The 27,911-nt window shown below is 37.1% G+C and overlaps 1 protein-coding gene across 2 annotated transcripts in view; it reads left to right on the top strand.

The window, feature by feature from the left end:
• The window catches only part of ADAM9 (ADAM metallopeptidase domain 9), a 144,126-nt gene that overhangs the window by 62,408 nt on the left and 53,807 nt on the right, over nt 1-27,911 (top strand). For both annotated transcript variants that reach the window (XR_008421609.1, XM_019440731.2), the window contains exons 12-15: nt 4,808-4,979; nt 13,051-13,143; nt 14,116-14,311; nt 21,549-21,654. Coding sequence is in view for 1 of the 2 variants with exons in the window: in XM_019440731.2 (XP_019296276.1) it covers nt 4,808-4,979; nt 13,051-13,143; nt 14,116-14,311; nt 21,549-21,654 (567 nt within the window). In the remaining variant the exon portion in view is untranslated. The remainder of the gene's footprint in view (nt 1-4,807; nt 4,980-13,050; nt 13,144-14,115; nt 14,312-21,548; nt 21,655-27,911) is intronic.

Below are 27,911 nucleotides of genomic sequence, written 5' to 3'. Positions count from 1 at the left end.
TTTTCATAATTTTCTCTCTTTTTTTTAAGGTTCACTAACATTGAAGCTGTGGAAAGAGAAAAAAATAGCATGCGCGCACATTGACACACACACATATGTATTCATGTCTTGCTTAGGATTTTTTTTTTGAGTTTTAAAGTTTGAGGTTTGATATTTTTCATAAATTATGATAGATTCTTAGCCATTATGTTTTCCATAACTGCTTCTTCACATATTGCCTCTGTGCATAGTGTTCATGCGTATTTCCTTTTCTTCTTGTGTGGTTCTTGTTCACTGTGTATAAGAACTCACAACATCCTGTCTCCTAAATTTTCTTATATAGTTTTCATCATTTTGTGTTTCTTTCTGGGTAATTCCTTCTGACACCTTTCAATTCACTGAACGTATCTTTATTTGTATTTAGCCTGTTGTGAAATCTATCCATTGAATTCTTAATTTTGTTTATTATGTTTCAGTTGCCAAATTTCTGTCTGGTTCTTTTTCATACCTGCTGTATTACTATTGTGGATTTCATTTCCCTGCTAAAATTTTCAAGCTTGTCATTTTTTTCCTTGGCCGTAAGTGGGGTGTTTTGGTTATTGTTTGATAATTCTAGTATCTGGAGACCTTATTGGGTTGTATCTTTTTTTTTTTTTTCTCATAGTTTCTTTTAATTTGTGTGTGTGTGTGTGTGGTTCTTGGTATTTTGTGTCTTCATGTTATATTTTGGTAATATGTTGGTCAATGTGTTTGAACAATTTTCGGTAAGAATAACTTGAGAGGAAGGGTTATGATATCAAATCTTTAAAAAAATTTTTTTTTAATGTTTATTTTTTAGAGAGACAGAGCATGAGTGGGGATTGGGGGGTGTGGTTAGAGAGAGAGGGAGACACAGAATCTGAAGCAGGCTCTGTCAGCACAGAGCCCAACATGGGGCTTGAACCCACAGACCGCAAGATCATAACCTGAGCCGAAGTCGGACGCCTAACCAACTGTGCCACCCAGGCACCCTTCAAGTCTTATTTTGAGAATAGATTTCCCAACTTCTGCTTCATATCCTGTGTAGTAAAATAAACATGAACTGAATGTTCATTATAAGTTAGGCCTTTTTTTAGATGCAAGTGATAGAGATATTCAAATTTTTTTTCCAGATAATTCAGTCATTTGGAGCCAGTTCTGTTTAAAAAGTGGGTAACAAACTGTGTAATATGATTTTTGTTATTGTTAAGGTATTTTGAGGTGGGGCTGGTAGGATTTTTCTCACATACTGCTCTTAGATTCCTAGAAGTATGACGTACTCCTCCTGAGAGATACTTTTCTAGAGAAATGGCTTTCTTAACTATGCCCCTCAATGCCACCTACTTCAGAAAGCCTCCACAATCAGGGTACTCTTTTAAAAAAATCTAATTAAGTGACATCATTTAGAGCCCTCTTTTAGGACTTCTGTTCTTTTGTTGTGAGGATTAGGATGATGATGGTGGAACTGTGTTCTGATTACTTAAAGGTCACTCATAGAAAGAATGTTCTAAATGTTTCTTTTTGGGGTGTGTGTGTCATATTCTAGTAGACTATTTCCATCCTTGTCAGTCACATCCATCTCCTTTTGATGCAGTTTTGGAAAACTTGCTTAGATGTGAAAAAAGAGATGAGGAGATTGATACCCTCGCACCCAGAGGTGATATGTAGAGAATATGAATACTTTAGTTGCTATTCAAGCCAAGTATCAGGAGAAAGATCATCCTTATTACTGTAGGTGCCATCCAGGGATGACTAGGAGAAAAATATCTTCCTTATAGCCCCTAGAGCGTTACTGACAAGCAATATGGGGATGTTTGTTACTATCTCCATCAGGTAAAATACATGAGAAATGCTTATGATTTTGTTAATCCTTTTCAGTACTCTAGTCAGCTTCATTGTGGGGAAAAAGATTTTTTTTTTAATAGATTGTTTTAGGATCAAACATTTTAAACATTGTATTTGTGAGAAACTGTGTCCAAACCACTAAGTAAGAGGCATATTTAAAAAATAACCTGTTTCAAAGTGGTAGCCTTTATGTAGATTAGAATTAGGGACTCAAATGTAGAAATATACACGTGTAGAAATATACACGTGTCTGCAAAATTTTTGTGGCTATTGGCTGATTAATGTATTCTTACAGAAAACGTTGTATGTATACTATGTGGCCGGTGAGGTACTTACCATATAAAGATCAACAATAGGAAATAAAAAGCGGTCACAAATCTGTTTTTTTTTAAGTTTTTATTTATTTTTGAGAGAGAGAGAGACAGAGGGAGTGCACAAGTGAGGGAGGGGCATAGAGAGAGAGAGGGACAGAGGATCTGATGCCAGCTCTGTGCACACAACAGAGAGCCCGACGTGGGGCTCAAACTCATGAACTGTGAGATCATGACTTGAGCCAAAGGCAGACGCTTAACCAACTGAGCCACCCAGGCGCCCCTACAAATCTGTTTAAATTGAAGTCTCCTATGGGAACAAAAATAAGTAAATGGAAGTTTTCTTTGTTTATCAGATAATTACTAGATACTGCTACTCTTGACATTTTCACCTGATGACTGTTAGACCCAAACTCCTATTGTCCTTCCCCAAACCTGCTCTTCTTTGTATCACTTAAGGGCGACTCCTTCCTTGTCATAGGTGAGGACACAAAGTTGGAGTCATCCTTGAATTCTCTCTTTGTATTCACATTCCTCATCTTACAGGCTGTTTGTTCCTTTAAAACGTGTAAATAATGCAAACACTTCTTACTGCTTCCATTGCTGTCATGCTCATTCATTATCATCTGTTGGGTGATTTTCTGCAAGAGCCTCTCGTTCTTCTTGCTTAACATAGCAGCCATGGTGATCCTATTAAGACACAAGTCAAATCATGTTACTCCTGCTCACTACTTTCCATTGTATCATCCCCCTAAATTCCTCATTTCACTCATAGTAAAAGGTTAAGAGTCTTACAGTGGCTTATTCTCACCTGTGCTGATTGCTTCTCTCATTACTCATGCCCTCATGGACTCACTCCACTCCAGCCCCACCGGCTTCCTTACTGCTTCCTGCCGCCAGGGCTTTTGCGTTTGCTATTCCCTCCTGGTGTGAGGTTCTTTTCCCAGATAACCAGTTCTGATTTGGTTCTCACGGTGTTTGAAACGCCTGTCCTTTCTTTTAAAAACGACTGTTCCCCCCCCCCCCCCCCCCGCCCCCAGCCCCTTCCCTCCACCCTGGGGCCTGGGTCACCCCCTTCATCTTCTCACTTTTTCTCCCCCATGGCACTTCTCACTTTGTGTATACTATCCAGTTTACTTATTATGTGTATGGTTTGTCTCACTCACTAGAAGTCACCCTTATAACGGTGAGGATTTTTGTCTGCGCTGTTCAGTTTCATCCCTTGCACAAGAGAAGAGTGCCTTGTACATAATAAGGTTCAGCAAATACTTGTTAAATGAGCGATATTATACAAAAGGACTCCTCCTCATAATATCCTTAATCAGAGAGTAGTGAGAAAAACAATACAGAAAACAAGCTTTTTTGTTATTGTCAATAGCCTTGTGGCTGATGTTTTCTTTCTATGTGAGTCAAAATATTGCCTTTGCTAATTTTTTTGTTATAGACAGTTGACCATTTATGTTCTTTCTCCTTTCTTTGTCTGCTGGTCAGTTTGTTAACCCCACATTCAAAGACTTTTTTTGTCAAATAGTAGTTAATGGTACTGAAATGTCTAGGCAGACTGCTTTCTATTCTCAAGAGCCAAGAGCCAAGAGCCAGGACTCTTTACTTCTCTGGAAACTGGGCCAGTTAGCAAAAAAGAGTATAACATGTATATCTAAAACACAAAGTCTCGCAGAAGGGATCTGTGTCTTAGATTCCTTGGATGTACAAAAGACCCAGCACAGACAGGGTTTCCTCCTCAATAACTATAATGCAACACAGTTTTCATTTCTACTGCTACTTTTGGCACGACTGCTCAAACTCATGAAAGAGATTCTTTCAGGGCACCAAATGCCCCTGATAAAATTTTAATGGGACTTGGATTTCTCAAAGATCCTTGGTGTATGTATGGGTGTGTTTCTCCATAATCTTCAAGAATGAAAATAGGCAGTAGGAGTATCTGAATATATTTTAGAGTTATTGAGTAAACCAGTAACTAAAAAACCCAACAATTTATAGAATCCATGAAAATTGCATACAATTGTATAAATATCACATGGGTAGCTCAAGGTGGACCGTTTGTAGAAGCCCATGTAGCCTTCAGAGTATTAACCAGGGTTCTCAGGAGTTATCATAAGGTATTTAAATCTCAAACTGTAGCGGAAATTCTGCACTATTCTGCTGCTCGATGGCTATCATGCACCCTCGCTCGAATGCCCATTTCCATTATTTTCACTTAGCTCCCTATAAGTTAGAGTGAGGAGAACAAAATAATGCTATTCTGTAGAGTGAAAAAAGATTGGGGAAATATATAGCTAGTTTCAAATATTTGAGGAACTTTTACTATGGAAGGTAAATAAAACTGAATTTTAGATAGGACTAGATAATTTCTCAGGTCTCTTATGATTTTATATATTAATGTAAATGATATGTTTGGAAGGTATTTTTATGGAGGTCTAATATATTATCACCAAAATACTGAATTATTATGTAGTAACTGAAATAATGTACTATATTTATTAGAAATAGATATATAAATTCTCATTTCTATTTTTGGTAGCTCATTTTCTGCCATTTAAAATACTCACTTCTTGTTGGTTGAGGACATGATTTAAAATTTCAAAATGAATAATCACCATGACGTAAGATCTTTTTCTTAATGTTTATTGTAGAGGTTCCAGAAACTTTAGCAGTTGCAGTGCAGAGGACTTTGAGAAGTTAACTTTAAATAAAGGAGGAAACTGCCTTCTTAATATTCCAAAGCCTGATGAAGCCTATAGTGCTCCCTTCTGTGGTAATAAATTGGTGGATCCCGGGGAAGAGTGTGACTGTGGTACTCCAAAGGTCAGTTTAATTTTCGATTTTTGCTTTGTGAAATTACCTTAGGATTTGGAAAAAGATGGAACAGCTTGCTTTGGGCAATGGACATAGGAGTTAGTGAAATTTAGTGGCCAGTGAAGATTCATTTTGCTTGTGGGGATATATTCCTGGGATTGGTCATCTCTTCCTTCCCAGAGCATAACTAATGGTATCATCTGTTTTGGTGTCAAGTAAAGCACCGTGTTTATTCTTGTATTTTTTGCTCGCTTCTACCATATCTGTTATGGTTATTAGGTCATTTATTTACTTTGAAGAGCTAATCAGTTATTCACTTGGCTCTTTATTTGTCAGCTTTCAGTATTCTGGCACTGCCATTGCAGAAATGTTTATTCAGTTGGATTCATTTTAATACTAAATTGAAGCCAATCCATATTCCATAGTCCTTCAGTAACAAAATCCTTGCTATTTAAATTAGCATTCCCCTTTATTAACCTTCAGTGTTGTGCCTAACGGTCTCTAGCTCTATCAGACCTGTTATCCACACTTAGTGCCATAAGCCCATGCCTGTCTTTATCATTTATTGTTCTGTATCTTAGCCATTCTCCTCTCAAAGTGGCCTGTGTAAGTCGTTTCCTCCTAGGCCTTGCATTAAATTTTGAAGAAATTTGTTAATGGTGTGCAAGCTGGTAACTAGGTGTGTAATATGGTGAATATTTTTCATCCTTTCCACTTCTTCTTCTTTTATATCTGACCATATCTGGCTTTTGCCAGATGACTTCATGCTCTGGAAAGACACCACGTATTTTATGAAGATCTTGGGACAGGCCTTCATTGCACTATTGCTGAATGTCAGGGACTTCTACTAAGTGTTTTACATGGTAAAATCCTCACGATAACCCTAAGAGATTGGTATTTTTCATACTTTCATTTCAAATGAGTAAAATAAGGCCAAAAAGATTATGTTTAATTTCTAAATTAACGTTATACTGTTGGGCTGACCAAGCTCTTCCCCTTTCCAGCCATTCTCAGATCTTTGTTCTTAAAGTGTTATAGATATTTTGCTTTCTCCCAACTGTCCACTTCACTACCAAACTTATTGAAATGGTCTATATTTGCTTCTTAAGCTTTCACACTACAGAATTACTCTTTTTTTTTTTTAATTTTTTTTTTTTTAAACATTTATTTATCCCTGAGACAAAGAGAGACAGAGCATGAACGGGGGAGGGGCAGAGAGAGAGGGAGACACAGAATCGGAAGCAGGCTTCAGGCTCTGAGCCATCAGCCCAGAGCCTGACGTGGGGCTCGAACTCATGGACCGCGAGATTGTGACCTGAGCTGAAGTCAGACGCTCAACCGACTGAGCCACCCAGGTGCCCCCAGAATTACTCTTTAAAAAGGAACACCACCTCCCTCTCAAATATCAACAGATTTTTTTCGTGGTACAATAGTTGCAAATATTAAGTTCAAGCAAAATTCTCCTTTCAGACCTTTATTTCCTCCATAATTAAAAAAAAAAAATGTTTATTTATTTATTTTTGAGAGAGAGAGAGACAGAGAGAGACAGAGAGAGCCAGCAAATGAGGGGCAGAGACAGATGGAGACAGAATCCCAAGCAGGCTCCGTGCCCATCAGTGCAGAGCCTGATGAGGGGCTCAAACCCACAAAGCATGAGATCATGACCTGAGCTGAAATCAAGATAACTGACTGAGCCACCCAGACTCCCCTTCCCCATAAATTTTTAAACTTCCTTCTGCATTGGTAATCATTCTTCAAAGTTCAGTGTATTTCTTTTTAGACTTTATACATTTATACAAGTATATATATAATGTATATTTGTAAATAGTTGGGCCTATTTTAGGATTTTGTTTTTCTTCAGAAATGAAATCAGACAATATGTTGTATGCAGATTTTTTCCCCATTACTGTGTCTTAGAGATTTTTCCATGTCATTACCTCATGTAGGCATAATCCTTTAATCTACCCTTTAATCTACTGTAATTAGTATTCCTATAAAGAATGTTCTATGATTTCTTGAACCATAATGGACCATTAATGGACATTTACTTATTGTAATTAATATTTTCCTGTTGCAAACAGTACATCCTTATACACATCCCATGTGCATATATACAAGTATTTCTCTAAGATAATTACATAAAGGTAGAATTACTGAATTGAAGAGTTATGTGCTTTAAAATTTTATTAGTGGTTATGAAATTTCCTACAAAAAGGCTGTGTCAATTTGCACTTATACCGATGGTGTATCATGGCATTCAGTGCCCTGTATAATCTTGCCAGCAAAGAATGATAAATTTTTTCTTAATTTTGATGGGTGAAAAGTAAGAAGATATTGTTTCAGTTTTTAACCTTTTCATATGTTTGGAGACTATATACATATTTTTTTTCTCCCTAAGAATTCCCATTTTACATCCCTTGTCAATTTTTCTGTTGGGTTAGTCATTCTTTGAAATTGATTTTTAGGAACTCATGTATTGTGGGCAGTCTTTTGTTTGGTATATGTTTTAATATTGCTCCTCTATAGCTTACCATTTAGCTTTTAAAAAATTATTCAACTTTATCTTTTAGGTCAGTTTTAGGGTCACAGAAAAATGGAATGGAAAGTACTGAGAGTCCCCATGTACCACTACACACACAGCCCTTCCCTATCCTGCAGCCCAGGTACAGTTGTTACAGTTGAGGACTGCACGGACACATCATTATCACCCAAAGTTTACATTAGGGTTTACTCTTTTTTTCCCCCCAGTCTGTACTTTTTAGTTATAATTTTTAGTTCATTTCTATTTTGTGTTTTATTAATTCTTTTTTAGTTTACAATTTTTCTTTTGATTTCCTTTTCTGTTCATTTATTTTTTAAGTTTTTATTTAAATTGCAGTTAGTTAATATTAGTTTAGTTAATTTTAATTAAACTAGTTTAAATTTTAAACTAACTAGTTAGTTTAGTTAGTTAATATTAGTTTCAGGTGTAAAATGTAGAGATTCATCACTTTCATACAACACTCTGTGCTCCTCACAGGTGCCCTCCATAATCCCCATCACCTTTATCATCCCCCCTCCACCCACCTCCCCTCTGGTAACCATCAGTTTGTTCTCTATAGTAAAGAGTCTGTTTCTTGGTTTGCCTTAGGTTCACTCTTGATATTTAGCTTTTCATATGGTGTATTTTATTAGGTTGAAATTTGAAATTTAAATGAAGGAAGATTTATCAATTTTTTTACTTAAGATTTTCTGAAGTTTGTATTTTGACTAGGCTTGTAGTACTCCTATTTCAAGATTATCAGCATAACCCCTCCATAATTTCTTTTAGTATTTTTTAATTGAAAATTTTTCTTTTAGCTTTTTAATTGGAGGGGTCATGTGGAATAAGCTAGGGTATTAACTTTTATCCACTTGTGATCAGTTATTACATAATCATTTAAAATTATACTTTTATCATAAACAAAATTCCTTGCAGTCTATTTATTCATTCTTTAATCTTTTATGAAGCCATCTGTCTTACACAGTGTTTTTGAAACAATTTAACAGCTTTATTGAAGTGTAATTGAATACAATGTTAAAAAACAAACTTGGTCTTAGATAATGAAAGGCTTTATTCAGAATAAAGACTATTGTAACAAGGACAGTGCCCTGATCTGAAAAATCTGGAAGCACCTCAAAATCAAATAAGAAAAGGCTTTTCTTTTAAAGGGTCAAGGTGGGGGAAGTAGAGGTAAACAGAATCTTTTAAGAGGAAGTTAGATAAGCAAGGGGAAATGACCGGTCTGATAGTGTTCTTTGTGGTCAGCTGATTTCCAGGAGAAGCTGATAAGGTAGGGGTGCTCCACTTTTTCTGTAGGGACAAGCAGAGCTCAGAGGCCTATAGGAAAGAGAGAAGCCTTAGTTAAGTTTGGTCAAGATAGAGAAAAGAGTAAGAAATGTGCAATTGTGAACACTTGGTCAACAATAGACTGCACATGTTTAAAACATACAGGTTGATAAGTTTTGACACATGTATACATGTATGAAACTATCACCATGATCAAGATATTAAACATGTAATTATCCCAAAAAGTTCTTTGTGACCCTTGGTAATCCTTTCTTCCCACCCCTTCTTTTCCCCTACCCTCAGGCAATCACCGATCTCCTTTCTGTCATTATACATCAGGGTGCATTTCCTAGAATTTCATAGAATGACTCTTTTTTTTTGCCTAGCTCCATTCTCTCAGCATAATTATTTTGAGATTCATCCATATTGCTACTGTGTCAGTAGCTCATTCCTTATTGTTGTTTATCATTGAGTAGTATGGATATGCCACAGTTGGTTTATCTTTTCTTCTGTTCATGTACATTTGGGCTATTTCCAGTCTTTGGCTATTAACAGATAAAGCTTCTGTGAACATTCACATACAAGTCTTCATATGGACTTCTGTTTTCATTTCTCTTGGGTAAATACCTAGGAGTGGAGTGACTGAGTCATATGATAGGTGTATAACTTTTCAAGAAAATTTCAAACTGTTTTCCAAAGTGTTTGTACCATTTTACATCCACACTATCACCATGAGAGTTGTCGTTCTTTCACACCCTGGCCAACACTTCATATGGTCAATCTGTTCAGTTGTAGCCATTCTATTAAGGGTGAAGTAGTCCACCCCTGAGGTTTTAATTTGCATTTCCTTAGTGACTAGTAATGTTGAACATGTTTTCATGTGCTTATTTGCCATCTGTATATCTTTTTTGATGATTTGTCTGTTCAGCTTTCTTCCCCATTTTGAAAATTGGGTAGTTTTCTTATTTTTATTTATTTATTTAAAAAAAATTTTTTTTTAACGTTTATTTATTTTTGAGACAGAGACAGAGCATGAACGGGGGAGGGTCAGAGAGAGGGAGACACAGAATCTGAAACAGGCTCCAGGCTCTGAGCTGTCAGCACAGAGCCCGACGCGGGGCTTGAACTCACTGACCGTGAGATCATGACCTGAGCCGAAGTCGGCCGCTTAACCGACTGAGCCACCCAGGCGCCCCGGGTAGTTTTCTTATTTTTGAGGTTTGAGAGTACTTCATATATTCTGGATACAAGTCTTTTATCAGATATATGATTTGCAGATATTTTCTCCCAGTCTGTAGATTATCTTTAATCACCCTAGCTGTGTTTTTTATGGGTTATGTTTTTTTTGGTGTTACATTTAAGGAATCTTTGTCTAATCTAAAGTTGCAAAAGTTTTCTCCTACAAGCCTTTTAATTTTAGGTTTTACATTTAGAACTATGATCTATTTCAACTTTATATAATTCTTTTGTATGGTACAAGATTTAAATTATATTTCATTTATTTTTAAATTTTTACTATGAAATAATTATAAACTGACAGGAAGTTGTAAAAACAGTGCAAAGAGCTCCATATATTTTCACCCAGTTTCCCTCAGAGGTGACATCTTATTGTGCAATATAAAAACTAGGACACTGACACTGATGCATTAACTAGATTAAAGACTTTATTGAGTTTTCACCATTTTAAATTAAATTAAATTAAATTAAATTAAATTAAATTAAATTAAATTAAATTAAATTTCTTGAGAGAATCTTAAGCCCCTTAAGGAGGGGCTCGAGCTCATGACCGTGAAGATCATGATCTGAGCCAAAATCAAGAGTTGGACATTTAACTGACTGAGACACCAGGCAACCCCAGTTTTCACCATTTTTAACCACATTTGTGTATGTGTGTATTTGTGTAGTTTTATGCAATTTTATCCCATTTATTGATTTCTGTAAACACCACCCCAATTAACACAGAGAACTGTTCTATCATCATAAAAAATCCTCCTTGCTGCTACCTCTTTGTATCTGTACCTACTCCCAACTCTAGCCTGATCCCTTCTTCCCCTGGCTACCTCTTATCTGTTCTCCATGTGTAGTTTTGCCATTTCAGTAATGTTAAAAAATGGAATCATAAAATATATACTTTCGAGAGTGACTTTTTTCACTAAACATAATGCCTTTGAGGTCAATCTAGATTGTTGTATGTATTAATATTTCATTCCTTTTTATTGCTGAGTATTGTTCCATTGGATGGATTTAACTGTAGAGAACTTAGAATAATGTTTCTGTTGGTCTTTCTACCAGCTGAGAGGTCCTGCCTAGAGTTTGTTTAACATGTTTAACCATGGTTAACCATTTCTTAACTGTAGTATAACCATGCAGAGTTTGTTTAATCATTCACCTTTTAAAGGGCATTTGGGTTTTTTTTTTTTTTTAACATTTTGCTGTTAAAAATAAAGCTGCTATGAATTATGTTCCACTATTTATCATCAAAGAATTAAAGAAAAATATGTTCTTTGTGAGATCTTAGAAATTTAAATTATAACCAAATAGAAATTATAGAACTAAAAACCAATAATGAAAGTTTCACTGGCTAGAGTTAAAAGCAGGCTAATATGGCAGAAGAGAGTCAATGAACATGAAGCTGACCACCCCCCCCCAAAAAAAAAAAAAAATCCAAACTAAAGAACAAATAGAAAGATTAAAGAAAAATGAGCAGAGTATCAGGGACACTAGGAGATATCAAGTAATCTAATGTAACTATTAGTGAAATTTCAGGACACTGAGAATGAGATAAAAAATAAAAGAAATAATGGCTGAAAAATCCCCTAATTTAGGGAAAAATATTGACTTACAATTCCAAAGTGAACCCAAGTCAGAATCATTGCAAAGAAAATTCACTCAGGTATATTGTAATCAAAGTGCTGAGATAAACAGAAAGTAATGAAAGAAGCCAATAGAAAACGGGGACAAAGATATGAATGATAGATGATTTTTTTCCCCTGAAGCAATAAGGGCCAGAGATAATAGAACAGTATATTTACTGTTCTAAATGGAAGAAACTGACAACCTAGAGTTCCATACATAGGACACATATTCTTCAAAAATTAAAGAAAGCTTGTTTCCTCGGCTCCCCCTTCTTCTCCTCCTCCTTCTTTCCTCTGTATTGTTATTTCCCCATCCTTCTCTCTCAAACAATTCAGACCTGAACACATTAGCTGAAACATAGAAGAGATGTCTCTGTGGGTGGGAGGTTGTGGGGCATGGGTGGTGGTGCAATGGGAAGCCATGGTGGCTCAAAGTAGGGTGAGACAAGGCAGGCAAGATAAAAAGAATGTCTACATGAGGTGAAGACCTACTCAATAGACAAGTTAGTTCCTGAGTATGAAGAGAAATGCATTCACGGATGCTTAATTTTCGGTGATGATTATGCAGACTGTTAGGACTAAATGTTTGTAACCTCCTCCCCCAAATTCATATGTTGAAGCCCTACCCACCAGGGTAGCTGTGTCTGGAGATGGGGCTTTAGGTAAGTAATTAAAGTTAAATGAGATCAAAAGGAGGGGGTCCTGATCTGACAGGGTTAGTGCTTTTTTTTTTTTTTTAATGTTTATTTATTTTTGAGAGAGAGAGAGTAAGCCAGCGAGCAGGGGAGGGGCAGAGAGAGGGGAACAGAAGATCCGAAGTGCTCTGCGTTGACAGCAGGAAGCCTGGTGCTGGGCTTGAACTCATGAATTGTAAGATGATGACCTGAGTTGAAACCAAGAGATGGGTACTCAACCGAGCCACCCAGGCACCCTGAGTTAGTGTTTTTATAAAGAGACATCTGAGAGCTTGCTTGCGCGCTCTCTCGCTCTCTTTCTCTCGGAACATACACACTGAAGAGAGGCCATGTTAGAGAAGGCAGCTCTCTGCAAGCTAGGAAGAATTTCCTCACCAGAAACCGAATTGGCAGGAACTTTGTGTTTGGACATCTAGCCTGCAGAACTGTGAGATATTAAGTTTCTGTTGTTGAAGCCACCAGTCTGTGGTATCTTGTTCTCCCAGTCCCAGAAGACACAGACACATACTCTGTATGATTTCATTCCTTTGAAATATGTTGAGCTTTAAATAGTTGTAGCCAAAGAGTTATGAAAACTTCAGAAGGATAGTAAGTGATTTTCCAGAGAATCATGGCTGTAGCTTGGTTAGAAAGAAGATTTTAGACTTTAAGATAAGACCTTTGTTAATGAATATTGATGACAGTAAGTCCTTTCTTTATTGATAGTCATTTACTCTTCACAGGAGTGTGAATCGGACCCTTGTTGTGAAGGAAGTACTTGTAAACTTAAATCATTTGCTGAATGTGCATATGGTGACTGTTGTAAAGACTGTTGGGTAAGGAGTTCCTCTCTATTTGGAAAAAAAAGTAGAAAAAAGCAAAACATGCATATGTAAACATTTTTTTTTTCTGATCTGTAAGAGCACTACTTTTATTACATGATTCTATGAAAAATTTTATGCCACTTGTTTGCAGTTTTAAATTACATTCTTTTTATAACAAGCAGTCTCACGAGACTTTTTTCTAAGTAGAAACTTTTTTCTGATTTTAAGAGTAACCTATGTTTTTATAAATAATTCACAAATGCCAAATATAGAAAGTACAGAGTAAAAGGCAGTATCATTTTACCTTCCTCAGGTAGCCATCGTTGATAATTTGTTAACTTAAGTACTTTTTCCTATACAAAAGTGAATGCATGTGTATATGTGTGAGTGTATGTGTGTGAACACAGATACATTTATTTTTACTACCTGCTTTTTTCAGTAGCATACCGTAGATTTTATCTATTCATATAATTAGTTCTACATGGTTGTATAGTTAGTACTGTTTTATGAGGCGATTACATAATTTCTTTATTTAGTCAACTAATGGATGTTTAGGTTGCTTCTAATTTTTGTCTATAAGTGGAATTGCTGGGACAGAGTATGTATGTTAAAAATTGTGACACACATTTTATATACCTTCCACAAATATATTGGTCTGTACTTCTACCAACAATGTAATCAAATATGTGCTGTGACATCATTGGTGAGTCCAATACTGGTTAGTCTGATAGGTGTAAAGTGCTTTTAAAGTTTTATTTAATTTGTATTTCTTTTGGCTATCGGTAAAGTTACATTTTTTCATTTTCCGTATTTCATGACTTTTGTGGGTTGCCTGTTACTGGCCTTTGTTCGTACTTCTATTGGGTTATCTAATCTTTCGTTGTTGCTAGATGTTTTATAGACATAAATACTGTGGCTTCAAATTTGATCACTTTGTGGGGATTGTCTTGATATTCCTGTTTAATTTGAATCTTATTACCCTAGTTCCTTCCAGGAGGTACTTTATGCCGAGGAAAAACTAATGAATGTGATGTTCCAGAATATTGCAATGGTTCATCTCAGTTCTGTCAGCCAGACGTTTTTATTCAGAATGGCTATGCTTGCCAGAGTAACAAAGCCTATTGCTACAATGGCGTGTGCCAGTATTACGATGCTCAGTGCCAAGTCATCTTTGGCTCAAGTAAGACATTTTAATTATAATCGATGGCCTTTATTTTATTCATTTATTTGCGTCCGTTTTTAAAAATGGAAAGAAAACATTATTGATAAAAGTGAAGTTCTCTTGTTTTCTCTCCCCTGTCCTATCTCCCTCTTTCCCTCTCCATAAGTAGTGCTGATCATGAATTTGATATGTAGAAATTCAGTTGGTGATTTTTGCTTTTACTCCCTCTCCTTTTTATCACCTTTCTATTCTATGTATATAAACAAAATAAGTAAATATACATTTACTTAGTATCATGTTCTAGTTTTAATAATTTCATGTAAATAATAAGGGGATGTACATATGGGTCTGCTACTTTCATTGCTCACTGAAAATGTTTTTGATATGTTTGATTACAATAGCAATATGTTGATGCATTTAGATTTTAGTGCATTAGAGTACTCCATTATATAAGTGGAATCCATTCCCTCACTGATAGATATTTCAGATGTTTAAAAGTTTTTCCTGTTTTCTCTATTTAAAATTTTCATTTTTGTCAAAGTTACACATACACATAGATTAAAGAGCCAATTTTTTTATGAGGTTTTATGAAAAAGCGTGCTCCCACATAAAATCCCCATCCCTTGGGGCAACCACTTTTCACCTTTTCTAGCTGATTATTTTGTTACTTGTTCCAGGTCTTTAGATAATCTCTTGGTAATGCTACTTTTTAATTTTTACATTCTGGGCATTAACTACTAATTTCTCACTACCGAAGATGAGAATTTAGAATTCTTTCAACCCTTGTCAACTCCCATCATATTCATGGTCTTTTTGCATTCTCCATCCTTTTAATATGGATTAAGTATGATTTTAGTTAAAGCATTGAGGACTCTTGTGATACTGTGATTTATAATTAGAAAACTATACTTGATCTTCATTCCTTTCCTGGCATCAAACTCCTAAAACCCTTGGAATTTCCTAAGTTTTGAGAGCTAGAAGTGTGTCTCTTGATATGTTAACAAAGTGACTTTTGGAAAGCTCAGAGGTAACTCAAGGATGGGAACTGGTTGCCCAGGGAACCAACCTCACGGTTAGAGGGTTGAAACTTTAAGTTCCCCACCTCTGTGGAGGGAGAGCGGCTAGAGGATGAGTTAATCACTAATGGCCTATGATTTAATTAATCCTACCTATGTAATGAGCCTCTATAACAACCCAAAAGGATAGGGTTCTGAGAACTTCCAGCTTGGTGAAGAGGTAGGTGTATATTCTCGGAAAGTGTTGCGCTTAGAGAGGGAATAGACGCTTCTAGTCCCTTTCCCCATACCTCGCCCTATGGATCTCTTCCATCTGGCTTTTCCTGAGTTATATCCTTTTATAATAAATCAGTAATCTAGTAAATCAAATGCCTCCCTGAGTTCTGTGAGCTGCTCTAGCAGGTTAATCAAACCTAGGAAGGGAGTTGTGGGAACCTCTGATCTATATATAATCACAAATATATTAATAACAAAAAGGAAGAAATATATATGGCCATTAAAGTCCTAGTTTCTGTAACTGATCATGTGGTCACAGCTGGTAGTTTTAACAACCTTCTTCATTATCCATTCCACATACCCTTTGTCTTCAGCAAGGACCTCAGTTGGTTGTGGCTTTTTACCTGTGGAGTGACCCAAACCTTCATTCTTGAGGGCTCTGGGCCGTTTGTAGTCCAGCCTGGATTGAGTTGCTGTAGTTTTCCGTTGACCTTAATCACAGGGCACAGTAATACTAAGAGGCACCTTCGGGGCTCTCCTGTATTACACACATACTCTTCCTCCCCTCCATTGTGCAATAGCAGTTCCCCGTGGTTGTCAAGATCAGTCCCCATAGCCAGCACAGTGACTCCTTTCATTGCCTGTCCATTCAGAGGCATGAGGAGTGTAAAATGGCTAGCTGGTGGTCTTCAATTCCAGCTCTCAGCGGAATCATTGTTGTGTCTTCTGATGGAAGCACTCCTCTCTTTGGAATTAAGACTCTAAGTTAGAAGGTTGTGGGAAGAGGAAGCCAAAATTTTGCCAGAGGGTCACTAGGAGAAATAGCAGTGGCACTTTTACTTCTGCCTCATGATTCCTGGACCGGTGAATCCTGGCTCTGGTAGAAACAGCACCATATATTGGATGCTGATTCAGAACATACACAACCCTCTGGAGAACTTTGCCCCTTCCTATAAGGCATTGCCACCTAGTTGGTGCTGTAACAGAGTCTTCAAAAGGCCTTCCATTATTCTGTCAAACTAGCAACTTCTGGATGGTAGGAGATGTGGTAAGACCAGAGAATTCCATGAGCCTGTACCCCTTGCCACATTTCATTTGCTGTGAGGTGAGTTCTTTGATGAGAAGCAAATCTATGTGCTATATACCATGATGGTGGTTAAAGACAGTCTGTCAATCTGTGGATGGTAGTTTGGGCAGAAGAATTCCATCCAGGCAAAGCAGTCCTTGTCTACTTAAGTGTCTATTCCAATGAGAATAAAATTCGTATTCTTCCATGATGGAAAAGGTCCAGTGTCATAAACCTACAACCAGGAGGCTGGCTGTCATATTGAGGACTCAGAATTGGTCTCTGCTGTTGGCAGATTGGGCACCCAATAGTGGCCATAGCCCAGTTGTTTTTGATGAGTGGAAGTGCATGTTGTTTAGCTTATGTATAATCTCCATCCCTGTCACTATGGCCCCTTGCTCTTGTCCCCATTGGGAGATGACAAGGATGATGGGGAAGACAGGTTGACTGGTATCCAAAGAATAGGTCATCCTATTCATTTGACTATTAAAATTCTCCTCTGCTGAGGTCACTTTTTGGTGAGTGTTCACATGGGACACAAATATCTTCATGTGTTTTTCCCATGAGGATATATCTTTTGATAATCTTGTAGAAGGGAAAGGCAGTTAAGATCCCTGCAAACTAAATTATGATGTAGGGCTGAAGAGTTGCTATACCCTTGAGAGAGGACAGTGCCAGCTGAAAGCAAACTGCTTCTGGTCATCCTTATTGACCAGTGTGGAGAAAATAGTATCTGCCTGTTCAATAGCTGCATACCAGATGCTGGGAAATATGTGAATTTGCTCAAGCAGTAAAACCTCAGTGGCTACAGCAGCAATTACACTTACCAGCTGTTTAAGCTTATGACAGTCCACTGTTGTTCTCCAAGTTCCGTCTTCTGCACGGGCCAAATAGCTTAGCTGAATTGGAGTATCTTTATCTTTCTAGTCCTTAATGGTGGTATTGATCTCTGCAGTACCTTCTGGATTGTGGTATTACTTTTGGTTTACTGTTTTCCTAGGTAGTGGGTGTTCTAGTGGCTTCTGCTTGGCCTTTCCCACCATAATAGCCCTGATTCCACAGGTCAGGGAGCCAGTGTAGGGATTCTGCTAGCTGTTGATTATGTCTGTTCCAGTCATGCATTCTGGAACTGGGGAAATAGCCACAGAATGGGTTCAGGGATTCACTGGGCCCACTGTGAGGACAACCTGAGCTGAAACTCCATTGACCACCTGACCTCCATAGCTCCCTACTCTGACTTGTAGGCCACCATGATATTTTGGATCTCCTGGAAGCAATGTCAGTTCGGAGATAGTGTCTCGTAGTCTCTGAGAGGTCTGATTACTTTTCTGCAATGTTCAGTTACCCTGGTAAAAGGCCTTAGGTCCTGTTGGGGATGGATGGGAGAAAGATTGACAGCAAAAATTTTTGGCAGCATATCAGGGTTCTACCTCTCCTTCATTTAAGGGGTTCTGGGTCTAAAAATATGGCTCAGGTCTGAGAATCAATTGAGGGCCCATGATTTTTTTTGATTCAGGTTTGTTCATTTGACCTCAAACTTTTCTTCTTATAGAGATGTAGTAAGAATTTGCTGGTGGGCTTCCTCTCTTTTTATTTCTAGGAACACTGTGATCAACTAACTAATGCCATAGGTCTGTACAAGTCAGACTTTTCTAATTGCTCCTTTGACTTTGCTGTTCATTATGCAAAAAGGATATCAAGTAGCTGCTATGTAGTAGTTCTGGTGAAAAAACCATGGCAAGTTTACACTGAGGCATGGCACCATGGGTAGTCAGCTTTATTATTACTTTTATTGTTGTTGGGTTAGAAACCATTCTCTCTTTTATTTATATTTTTCTTTTCAAATTTTTATTTAAATTCTAGTTACATAACATACAGTGCAGTATTGGTTTCAGGAGTAGAATTCAGTAATTCATCACTTACATATAACACCCAGTGCTCATCATAACAAGTGCCCTCCTTAATACCTATCACCCATTTAGCCCATCTCCTACCCACCTGCCTCCATCAACCCTCAGTTTGTTCTCTCTTAAGAGTCTCTTAATGGTTTGTTTCCCTCTTTCTTTTTCTTTCTTTTTTTTTTCCCTTCCCATATGCTCATCTGTTTTGTTTCTTAAATTCCACATATGAGTGAAATCATATGGTACTTGTCTTTCTCTGACTGGCTTATTTCACTTATAATGCACTCTAGCTCCATCCACATTGTTGCAGATGGCAAGATTTCATTCTTTTTGATGGCTAATATTCCAGTGTATGTATGTGTATGTATGTATGTATACATGTGTGTATGTATGTATACATGTGTATGTAACGTGTTGTATATACATATGTACGTATGCACACATATGTACACATATGTATATGTATACACACACACACCACATCTTCTTTATCCATTCATCAGTCGATTGACATTTGGGATCTTTGCATATTTTGGCTATTGTTGATAATGCTGCTGTAAACATCAGGGTGCATGTACCCCTTTAATCTGTATTTTTGTATTTAAAAAATTTGTATTTTTGTATTTGGATAAACACCTAGTAGTGCTTGCTGGGTTGTAGGGTGGTTCTATTTTTAACTTTTTGAGAATCCTCCATACTGTTTTCCAGAGTGGCTGTACCAGTTTGCACTCCCACCAACAATGAAAAAATGTTCCCCTTTCTTCACATCCTCACCAACACCTGTTGTTTCTTGTGTTGTTAATGAAAAAAAAATTTTTTTTAATGTTCATTTATTTTTGAGAGAGAGAGAGAGAGAGAGAGAGACAGAGCATGAGCGGGGGAGGGGCAGAGAGAGAGGGAGACACAGAATCTGAAGCAGGCTCCAGGCTCTGAGCTGTCAGCACAGAGCCCGATGCGGGACTTGAACCCACAAGTCGTGAGATCATGACCTGAGCTGAAGTCAGACGCTTAACTGACTGAGCCACCCAGGTGCCCCGTGTTACTAATTTTTAGTCAGCTTTATTTTGATTACACAATGATGCTAGCAGTATTCCTGCAGTGATAGTATATGTTGTATTGCCTCTTATGTTTCCTTCCTTAAGTTAAAGCGATTGAGGTTCCCAAGGAAATGGGTGCTTTCAGCACAACTAGACAGATTTCTTTGTTTGATAATTGGCAGTGATGTATTTATGCCAGGATCATACTGGATTCTTGTTTTCCCATCTTCTTCCATTTCTGTCCTGAGTCAGTAGGAACAGCAACAACATTGCATTCAAGTGAATGAAATAAGTGAGCACCATATGTTGATTGAGGCTTGTCTTTGAGAAAACAGAGACTTAATAATAGGAGCTGTTCTGTTTCTCTTCAGAGAGGTACTGGTAAACTATATCCATTATTTACCAGGATGTGGGACACTTAGTAGGGGATTGATACATATTTAATGAGGAAAGGAAGGAAAGCAAGGGAGGGAGAGAAAGGAAAGGAAAGGAAAAGAAAGGATAGAAAACGAATGGAGACCCAAGTTTTCTATTTTTATTTTTGTTTCTTCTCAGTTAAGATCAGTCATGAGTACTGTGCTGGATTTCTCTGAAGGTAGAGATGTTGACTTTGACCAGACTCCTGCTGTCTCTAGTGTCTGTCTGTTGTACACCTTACTTTATGGTGGGTCAGATAGGGATTGAAGAGAGACAACTAAAAATTAAATGGGACGTATTTATGCTAGATCATAGGCTAGAGTAGTAGAGATCTGTCAACTCTTGATACGTTTTGTAAAAATGGCAAGTTATTGCAGTCTAAAAATATAATTGCAGATACCTTTTGATGAGGTAAATACTATTACGTAGCAAAGATATTACCTTCATAGAGGCCTGTGGAAAAGTCTAGGACTACAAACTGCAGTTGTTTTTTTCTCTCTTTTTTTAATTGTTTATTTTTGAAAGAGAGATACAGAGCGAGAGTGGAGGAGTGGCAGAGAGAGAGGGAGACACAGAATCTGCACTTGATCTTAGCCAAAAGGCCGAGGAGCGATTAGAGACACAGAATCTGAAGCAGGCTCCAGGCTCTGAGCTGTCAGCACAGCCTGACGTGGGGCTTGAACTTGTGAACCGCAAGATCATGACCTGAGCCAAAGTCAGGTGCTTAACTGACTGAGCCACCCAGGCACCATCAGTTGTTTTTCTCTTTGGAGACTATCTGGAAGTTTTAGAGCTCCTTCTGTTCCCTAGAAGGGCCCTGTTAGGGATCCTGCCATGTGCTGTTTGCCCCGTTCAGGTATTATTCTCTGTTCCCTTTTCACGTTGCTTGATCCAACTTCTTTCGCCTCGTATCCATTTTCTTTTAAATGAAACCATATAAACATTAGATGCGTAAGATAGGCCAGTGAATTCCTTTATTCAGTAGGAAGTACTGACATTTTGACTTAAAAATATTTACAAATAAAATTTATTTAGGAATGTGTAATTAGTGGGCGAATTGAACATGAAGTGATAATACATATATACAATATGAGAAAGCAAAAATGGATTGCCACTTTGTCAGCTGTCATGGCTGTTTGACAATCCTTCTTGTTAGTAGAGCATCTAAATTCAGCATTTTATATATGGTAAATTAAAAACCCAATAACAATAGCTGGCAATGTCTTCACCAACCCTTCCCAGCCTGATCTAAAGTCTAATGATGTATTAGAGACATATTTGAGAGCGGGGAAAAGGAATATGCTGAGAACACTAGCATACTATGCATGCTTTTTCATTTATTTATAATTTCATCTTTTTAATGATATTTCTTGTAGGGTCTTAGTGTTTGAGCCCAGGCTAACTTTCAGGTACAATGTAAGCTTTATTTTTACATTTTGTTGTTAAGTATAAAAGTAGAACAAAAATGTTTTATCTGTGAGGCTTGACACTTTCTAGAAGGTGTTGAGGCAGTTCATCAAGCTGTATGGATTGTCATAGGGAATATACTTTTATTTATGAATTAAATTGCCATACCTTTTTTTTTTTTTTTAAATGTTACAGAAGCCAAGGCTGCCCCAAGAGATTGTTTCATTGATGTGAATTCTAAAGGTGACAGATTTGGCAATTGTGGTTTCTCTGGCAATGAGTACAAGAAGTGTGCCACTGGGTAAGTGGAGGTGAGGTTATAAAGGAATGTGAATGATTTTAAGACCCGTCATCTTGCAACTGCTGGCTTTCTCTCCCTTAAATACTGAACTTTTCAAATTAACTTTTCAAGTTTTAGAACATAAGACTTCAGCGAGACTCTGAAAAGAACTAGTAAATAATTCATCCCTTTAGATGTTAACTGTCTAAAGTCTAATGGATTTTAGAATCTTTGTTTTTCCTTATTCTACAATAAGAACCTCAAATAAACACTCTTTCTCTTCTTTTTTTCATTAAAAGATGGCACTGATTAATGTGTAGATACCTGCAAAATTCATTCTGGATGTTGTTATTTTCTTCTTGCTCTATATAATTTTAAAGTGACAAATTAAAACCTTTTTTTTGTTTCTACATTTGCTTATTGTAAAAGTTAATAATTATTAAAGAATTACAAATAAAAAAAGTCATCCATAATATCAGTCCATATATATCTACTAATTGCATTGTGTTTCTTCCTCTTTTTTGTTTCTATGCACTGTACATACACACACTGATATTTTGTATAATTGGAATTATTCTATATTACTGAGCATCTCTTCTCTTTGCTCCTACTTTGCCAGTTAGTCTAAGTAACTGTACGGAAACAATGTTTGCTAAGAAGAAATAACAGCAGTCAATCTCCATGTTGCTAAATCCATCAGACATTGCTAGGTCTTCATGCTACTTGACCTTTTGGTGTCATTCAAGTATGTTGACTGTTTTTTCCTTGAAGAAACCTCTTTCCTTCGCTTTTGTGTGGGATGTTCTTCTAGTATTCTTTTCTGTGTTTCTGGTTGCTCCTTTAGTGTGTTTATTTGTAGGCCCATCTTTCTCTACTCAGCCATTAAATACTGGAGACACCACGTATGCTGGCTTACATGTGGCCTTCTGCCACAGGGCCTTTGCACACACTATTCCTTCTGCCTGGCATGCCTTCAGCTCCTCCAGATCTCAGTTTTAAAGACTTCCTCACCTTTCTTAACAGAGCCAGAGAGCCCTCTTGTAAGGTGTTCTTACTGCTGTGTGCTTTTCCCCCTTAATGTTAGCCAATTTATTTTGTTCTAATCATTTCTTGATATATAAAACAGAGTAGATGGAAGGAAGATAAGAAAAACAAGAAAGTGTTTCAAAAGGAGATATGAATGTAACTTTTGATATTCATCTTATATAGTTTCAAAAGTAGTTGTAGATATAAGTTCTCTTCTGTTTACATAGCACTTTTTTCTGGGGAAGTCATACTATTATTATTAATACATTTTTAGTGTATTTAAATTCTAAATTATTTTGGTTTATGCCCAAACCACTGTCCTAGTAAGAACAATCATTTAAAAATGATATGATGTGGGGCACCTCGGTGGCTCAGTCATGAGCCCAGGGTCGTGGGATCTAGCCCCATTTTGGGCTCTGTGCTGTGTGTGGAGCCTGCTTAAGATTCTCTCCCTCAACATCTCTCCCCCACTTGCACACGCTCTGTCTCTCAAATAAAATAAAAATGACAATATCTTCAAATAAGATAGAGGATAATTTTCCAGGTAAAAAGAAGAATAAATACAAAACCAGTTCTAGGCATAGAATTTTATGATTCTTTTCTGGTGTTTAGAAAAGACACAGGAGGGTCTGTCCTGCATTTTGGGGAGACTGGACCCATCTTGGTTACCATAATTTGTCTAAATTAAAATGAGAAAAGTAGGAACTTGAATGTTGAACGAAGGACGAACTGCTTAAGAAATTGGATGTTTTTTTTTGTTGTTGAATTTGATGTGTTTTCCTTATTGTTCATATCATTAATTTTTTAAAATTTATATTGTGATTTCCCCTGTGACTCCTGAGTTATTAAAAGTGTGTTGCTTAATTTCTAGATATTTGGGAGTATTCTGGTTATGTTTTTGATTTCTAGTTTAATTCCAATGAGAACATACTCTGTATAACTTTAGTTCTTTGCAGTTTATTGAGATGTGAGTTATTGCCCAGCATGTGGTCTCTTTTGGTGAACGTCCATGTACAATTGGAAAAAAAGTGCATTCTATAGTTATTGGGTTGTGTTATTCTATAAATGTTGACAGTCTTATTCAAGCTTCCTATATCTTTGTGTTGCATGTGTGTGTTTTAGGTTTGTCCTTCAATTTTTAAAAAAAAATTTTTTTTTAATGTTTATTTTTGAGAGAGAGAGACAGAGCATAAGCAGGGGAGGAGCAGAGAGAGAGGGAGACACAAAATCTGAAACAGGCTCCAGGTTCTGAGCTGTCAGCATAGAGCCCGATGTGGGGCTCAAACTCACAAACTGTGAGATCATGACCTGAGCCAAAGCCAGATGCTCAACCGACTGAGCCACCCAGGCACCCCCTTGTCCTTTAATTTCTGAGAGAAGTGGGTTAAAATCTCCAGCTATGATTATAAAGTTGTCTGTTTCTCTTTTTTAGTTCTATACATTTTTTTGCTGTGTGTCTTTTGAATCAGTAAATTCTTATGTTATTAGGTGCATCCACATTTAGGATTGTTATGTCTCCTTGACGAATTGGCCCTTTAATTATTACCAAATTTTCTTCTTTATCTTTGCAATATTCTTGTTTAGCATTTGTTGCAGTTTCATTTGTTTATGTGACTGTTTGGTGATCACCCTTCATTGGTAAGCTAAAGTGCAATGACACGTTTTATCTTATGTGTTTAGTGTAATATTTGGCACGTGATAAGTACCTATTAAATATTTGTTGAATGAATGTAGGAACAGATGATACAGCTGATGGGTGGATAATTAGTGTAACTGATTAAATGAACTGAGGTGAAACTTTGGGGTAAGTGGATTAATGCAGACTTGGAGAGAGCTTGCTAGACGTGTCTGATCTTTGTCTTTAGCCTGGTTCTGTTTCCATGATCTTATGAGTATCTTAATGAAATTATAGAAACTACACTTAGGAAATGTATAAACTACTGGGTAGCTGATTTGAAAAACATTTTATAATAGTAATATAGCATTAATATAGCCATTAGGAATGCATATCTGAAGTCAGACTCCTTGGGTTTGAATACTGCTTCAACTGCTTAAGATCTCTGAGACTTTGGACAAGTTGCTTTCCTTTTCTTTTTCTTCTGTGCCTCATTTTTCTATAAAATGAGGATAATAATGGTACCTATTTCCAGTTGTTTTGAAGACCAAATGTGTTGATGGATGCTAGTACTAAGAAGAATACCCGATTCGTTGCAAGACTCATCATTGTCACCATTGCTTTGTAATCATCCTCATCACAGAAAATGTATAAAATCTAGAAGAATCTAAAGGAAGTGAACCCTGTGGTCCTGCCATCCAGAGATACTCCCTCACATTTTTGTTGTATTTCCTTTTTGTATGTGTGTATATACATTCATAAGCATACATTTGTGCATCATACATGTATGTACACATACATATGTGTACTCAGAGCCCCGCATCTGTATGTATAAACAAAATTGCAAAGTATGATTTATACTATTTTATAAATTCAGTTTACTTTCCACTATATTAAGAGAGCTTATAGGATGTATTCAGCTTCTTTTAATCATTTCCTTATTTTAGGAATTCAAGTTGTTTCTAGTAGTTTGCTATTTTATTTTACTTTATTATTATATTTTTTAACGTTTATATTTGAAAGAGAGAGGACAGAGTGCAAGTGGGAGAGGGGCCGAGAGAGAGGGAGACACAGAATCTGAAGCAGGCTCCAGGGTCTGAGCTGCAAACACAGAGCCTGATGCGGGGTTTGAACTCACGAACTGTGAGATCATAACCTGAGTCACAGTCGGACGCTTAACCGACTGAGCCATCCAGGCACCCCGTAGTTTGCTATTTTAAATAAGGTTGTGATATATACAGCTGAAGTATTTGTTTATTTCTCTGATTGTTTCCTTAATAGCTTTTCTCAAAAAATATGGATAAGTTTTAAGGCTCCTCATAGATACTTCCAAATTGATCTTCAAAACATTTAACTGATTTATGCTTTCCCTACCGCCTCACCAATGCCAGAGTGTTATCTTAAAAATTTATAGTTGACCTTTTTTTTTTTTTTTAAATTTTTTTAACGTTTATTTTATTTTTGAGACAGAGAGAGACAGAGCATGAACGGGGGAGGGGCAGAGAGAGAGGGAGACACAGAATCAGAAACAGGCTCCGGGCTCTGAGCCATCAGCCCAGAGCCCGACGCGGGACTCGAACTCACGGACCGTGAGATCGTGACCTGAGCCGAAGTCGGACGCTTAACCGACTGAGCCACCCAGGCGCCCCAAAAATTATAGTTGACCTTTGAACAACATGGGGGTTAGAGATGCTGACTTCCCACATAGTCACAAATTCACTTATAACTTTTGACTCCCCTAAAACTTAATTACAATAGCCTACTATTGATCAGAAGCCTTACCAATAACAAAAAAATAGTTGATTGAATGTTATATGTATTATATGCTGTGTTCTTACAATAAAGTAAGCTAGAGACAATGTTATTAAGAAAATCATAAGGAAGAGAAAATACATTTGCAGGACTGCACTGTAAAAAATCCATGTGTTAAGTGGACCTGTGCAGTTCAAACATGTAATGTTCTAGGGTTAGCTGGACTTTTCCAATTTGTTATATCAAATAGATGTTTCTTTTTTTGTTTTTTGTTTTTGTTTTTTTTTAATTTTAGAGAGGGAGAGCGTGAATGGGGGACAGGAGCAGAGGGTTGGGGGGGGAGAGAGAGAGAGAGAGAGAGAGAGAGAGAGAGAGTGCGCAAGTGATCTTAAGCAGTCTCCACACTCAGTGCAGAGCCTGATGTGGGGCTCAAGTCCCACGACCCGGAGATCGTGACCTGAGCCAAAATCAAGAGTTGGATGCTTAACCCACTGAGCCACCCAGGTGCCCCCATTTTTAAAAAATGTTTATTTATTTTGAGAGAGGGAGAAAGTGTGAGCACACATAAGTGGGGGGAGGGGCAAAGAGAGAGGGAAAAGAGACAGAATCCCAAGTAGGCTCTACACTTTGAACTCAGAGCCTGACACAGGGCTTGATCCCATGAACTGTGAGATCATGACCTGAGCCGAAATCAGGAGTCAGATGCTTAAATGCCTGAGCCACCCAGGCGCCCCTCATTTTTATTTTAAATGAATTTGTAAATAATTATTTAAGATTTTTTGTTGTTGTTCAAAAGATGTTTAAAGAGATCTAGAAAATGTGGCTTCCACTCTTACTCTTTTTCTCTCTTCCCACCCTACCCCCAGGTACCTATTTCTGTTAGCTTTTGGTATGTCTTTGCAGTGTCTTTCTGCCAGTACAGTCTTATTCCTCCCCCCTCCCCGCTTCCTGTTGTGCATACTGCAGACACTGTTGTGCAGATTGTATTGTTGCATTTCACCGAAAGAGCTCTCTTCTCTTTCAGTACATAGATGGTGTCATCTTTTAAAAAACTTTTTAAACAAAAAATTTCAAATATACAGAGGAGCAGAAGGAATACAGAGGAGTAGAAGGAGTATTTCAAATATACAGAAGGAGTAGAAGTATGATGAAACCCATATATTCTAGATTAAAAACATTGTTGGCATTCTATCATATTTTCTTTGTCTAGACTTGTCTGAACCACTTTTAAATAAATTCTAGGCATTATGATACTTCATTCCTAAATTCTTCAGTATTCATCTCTGACAGATAAGGCCATTCACAATACCAATGTCATACCTACCAAAATTAATAATTTCCTAATATCATGTAATACCTGGTCAATATTAAAGTTTCTCCAACTGTCCTCAAGTTGTGTTTCATAGCTGTTTTTTTGCCACATCAGGATTCCGTCAAGGATCATGCATCACATTTAGTTGTCATGCCACTTATGTCACTTTTAATATAAAATATGTAGTCTTCTTCATTAATTTTTTTTTCTTTTTGATGACAGTGATCTGAGGGAAATAACTGGGCCAGTTCTTTTAGTATGGCCCGTGATCTGGATTTGTTTGATAGTTTCTTCTCAATGTTGCTTTATATGTGTCTCTATCCCTAAATTTTCTATAAATCAGAAGTTAAATCTAAAGTCGTAATTAGATTCAGGTTAAACATTTTAGGGAAGAATACTTCGTAAGTGGCACATGATGTCAAGGAGGCACATAATTCTGGGTTGTCTTTTTATTAGTGGTCAAACCCCCAACCCCCATGTCAGGCTCCATGCTGAGCCTGGAACTTGCTCCCACCAATGTTTTGCTTCACAGTTTTAATATGCATTGATGATCCTTGCCTGAAGCAATTATTC

The sequence above is a fragment of the Panthera pardus genome, unplaced genomic scaffold (genome assembly GCF_024362965.1).
Source record: "Panthera pardus isolate Hobbes unplaced genomic scaffold, ASM2436296v1 HiC_scaffold_13, whole genome shotgun sequence".
In the NCBI taxonomy this organism is placed as follows: Eukaryota; Metazoa; Chordata; class Mammalia; order Carnivora; family Felidae; genus Panthera; species Panthera pardus.
This window is presented reverse-complemented; position numbering and strand designations above follow the sequence as displayed.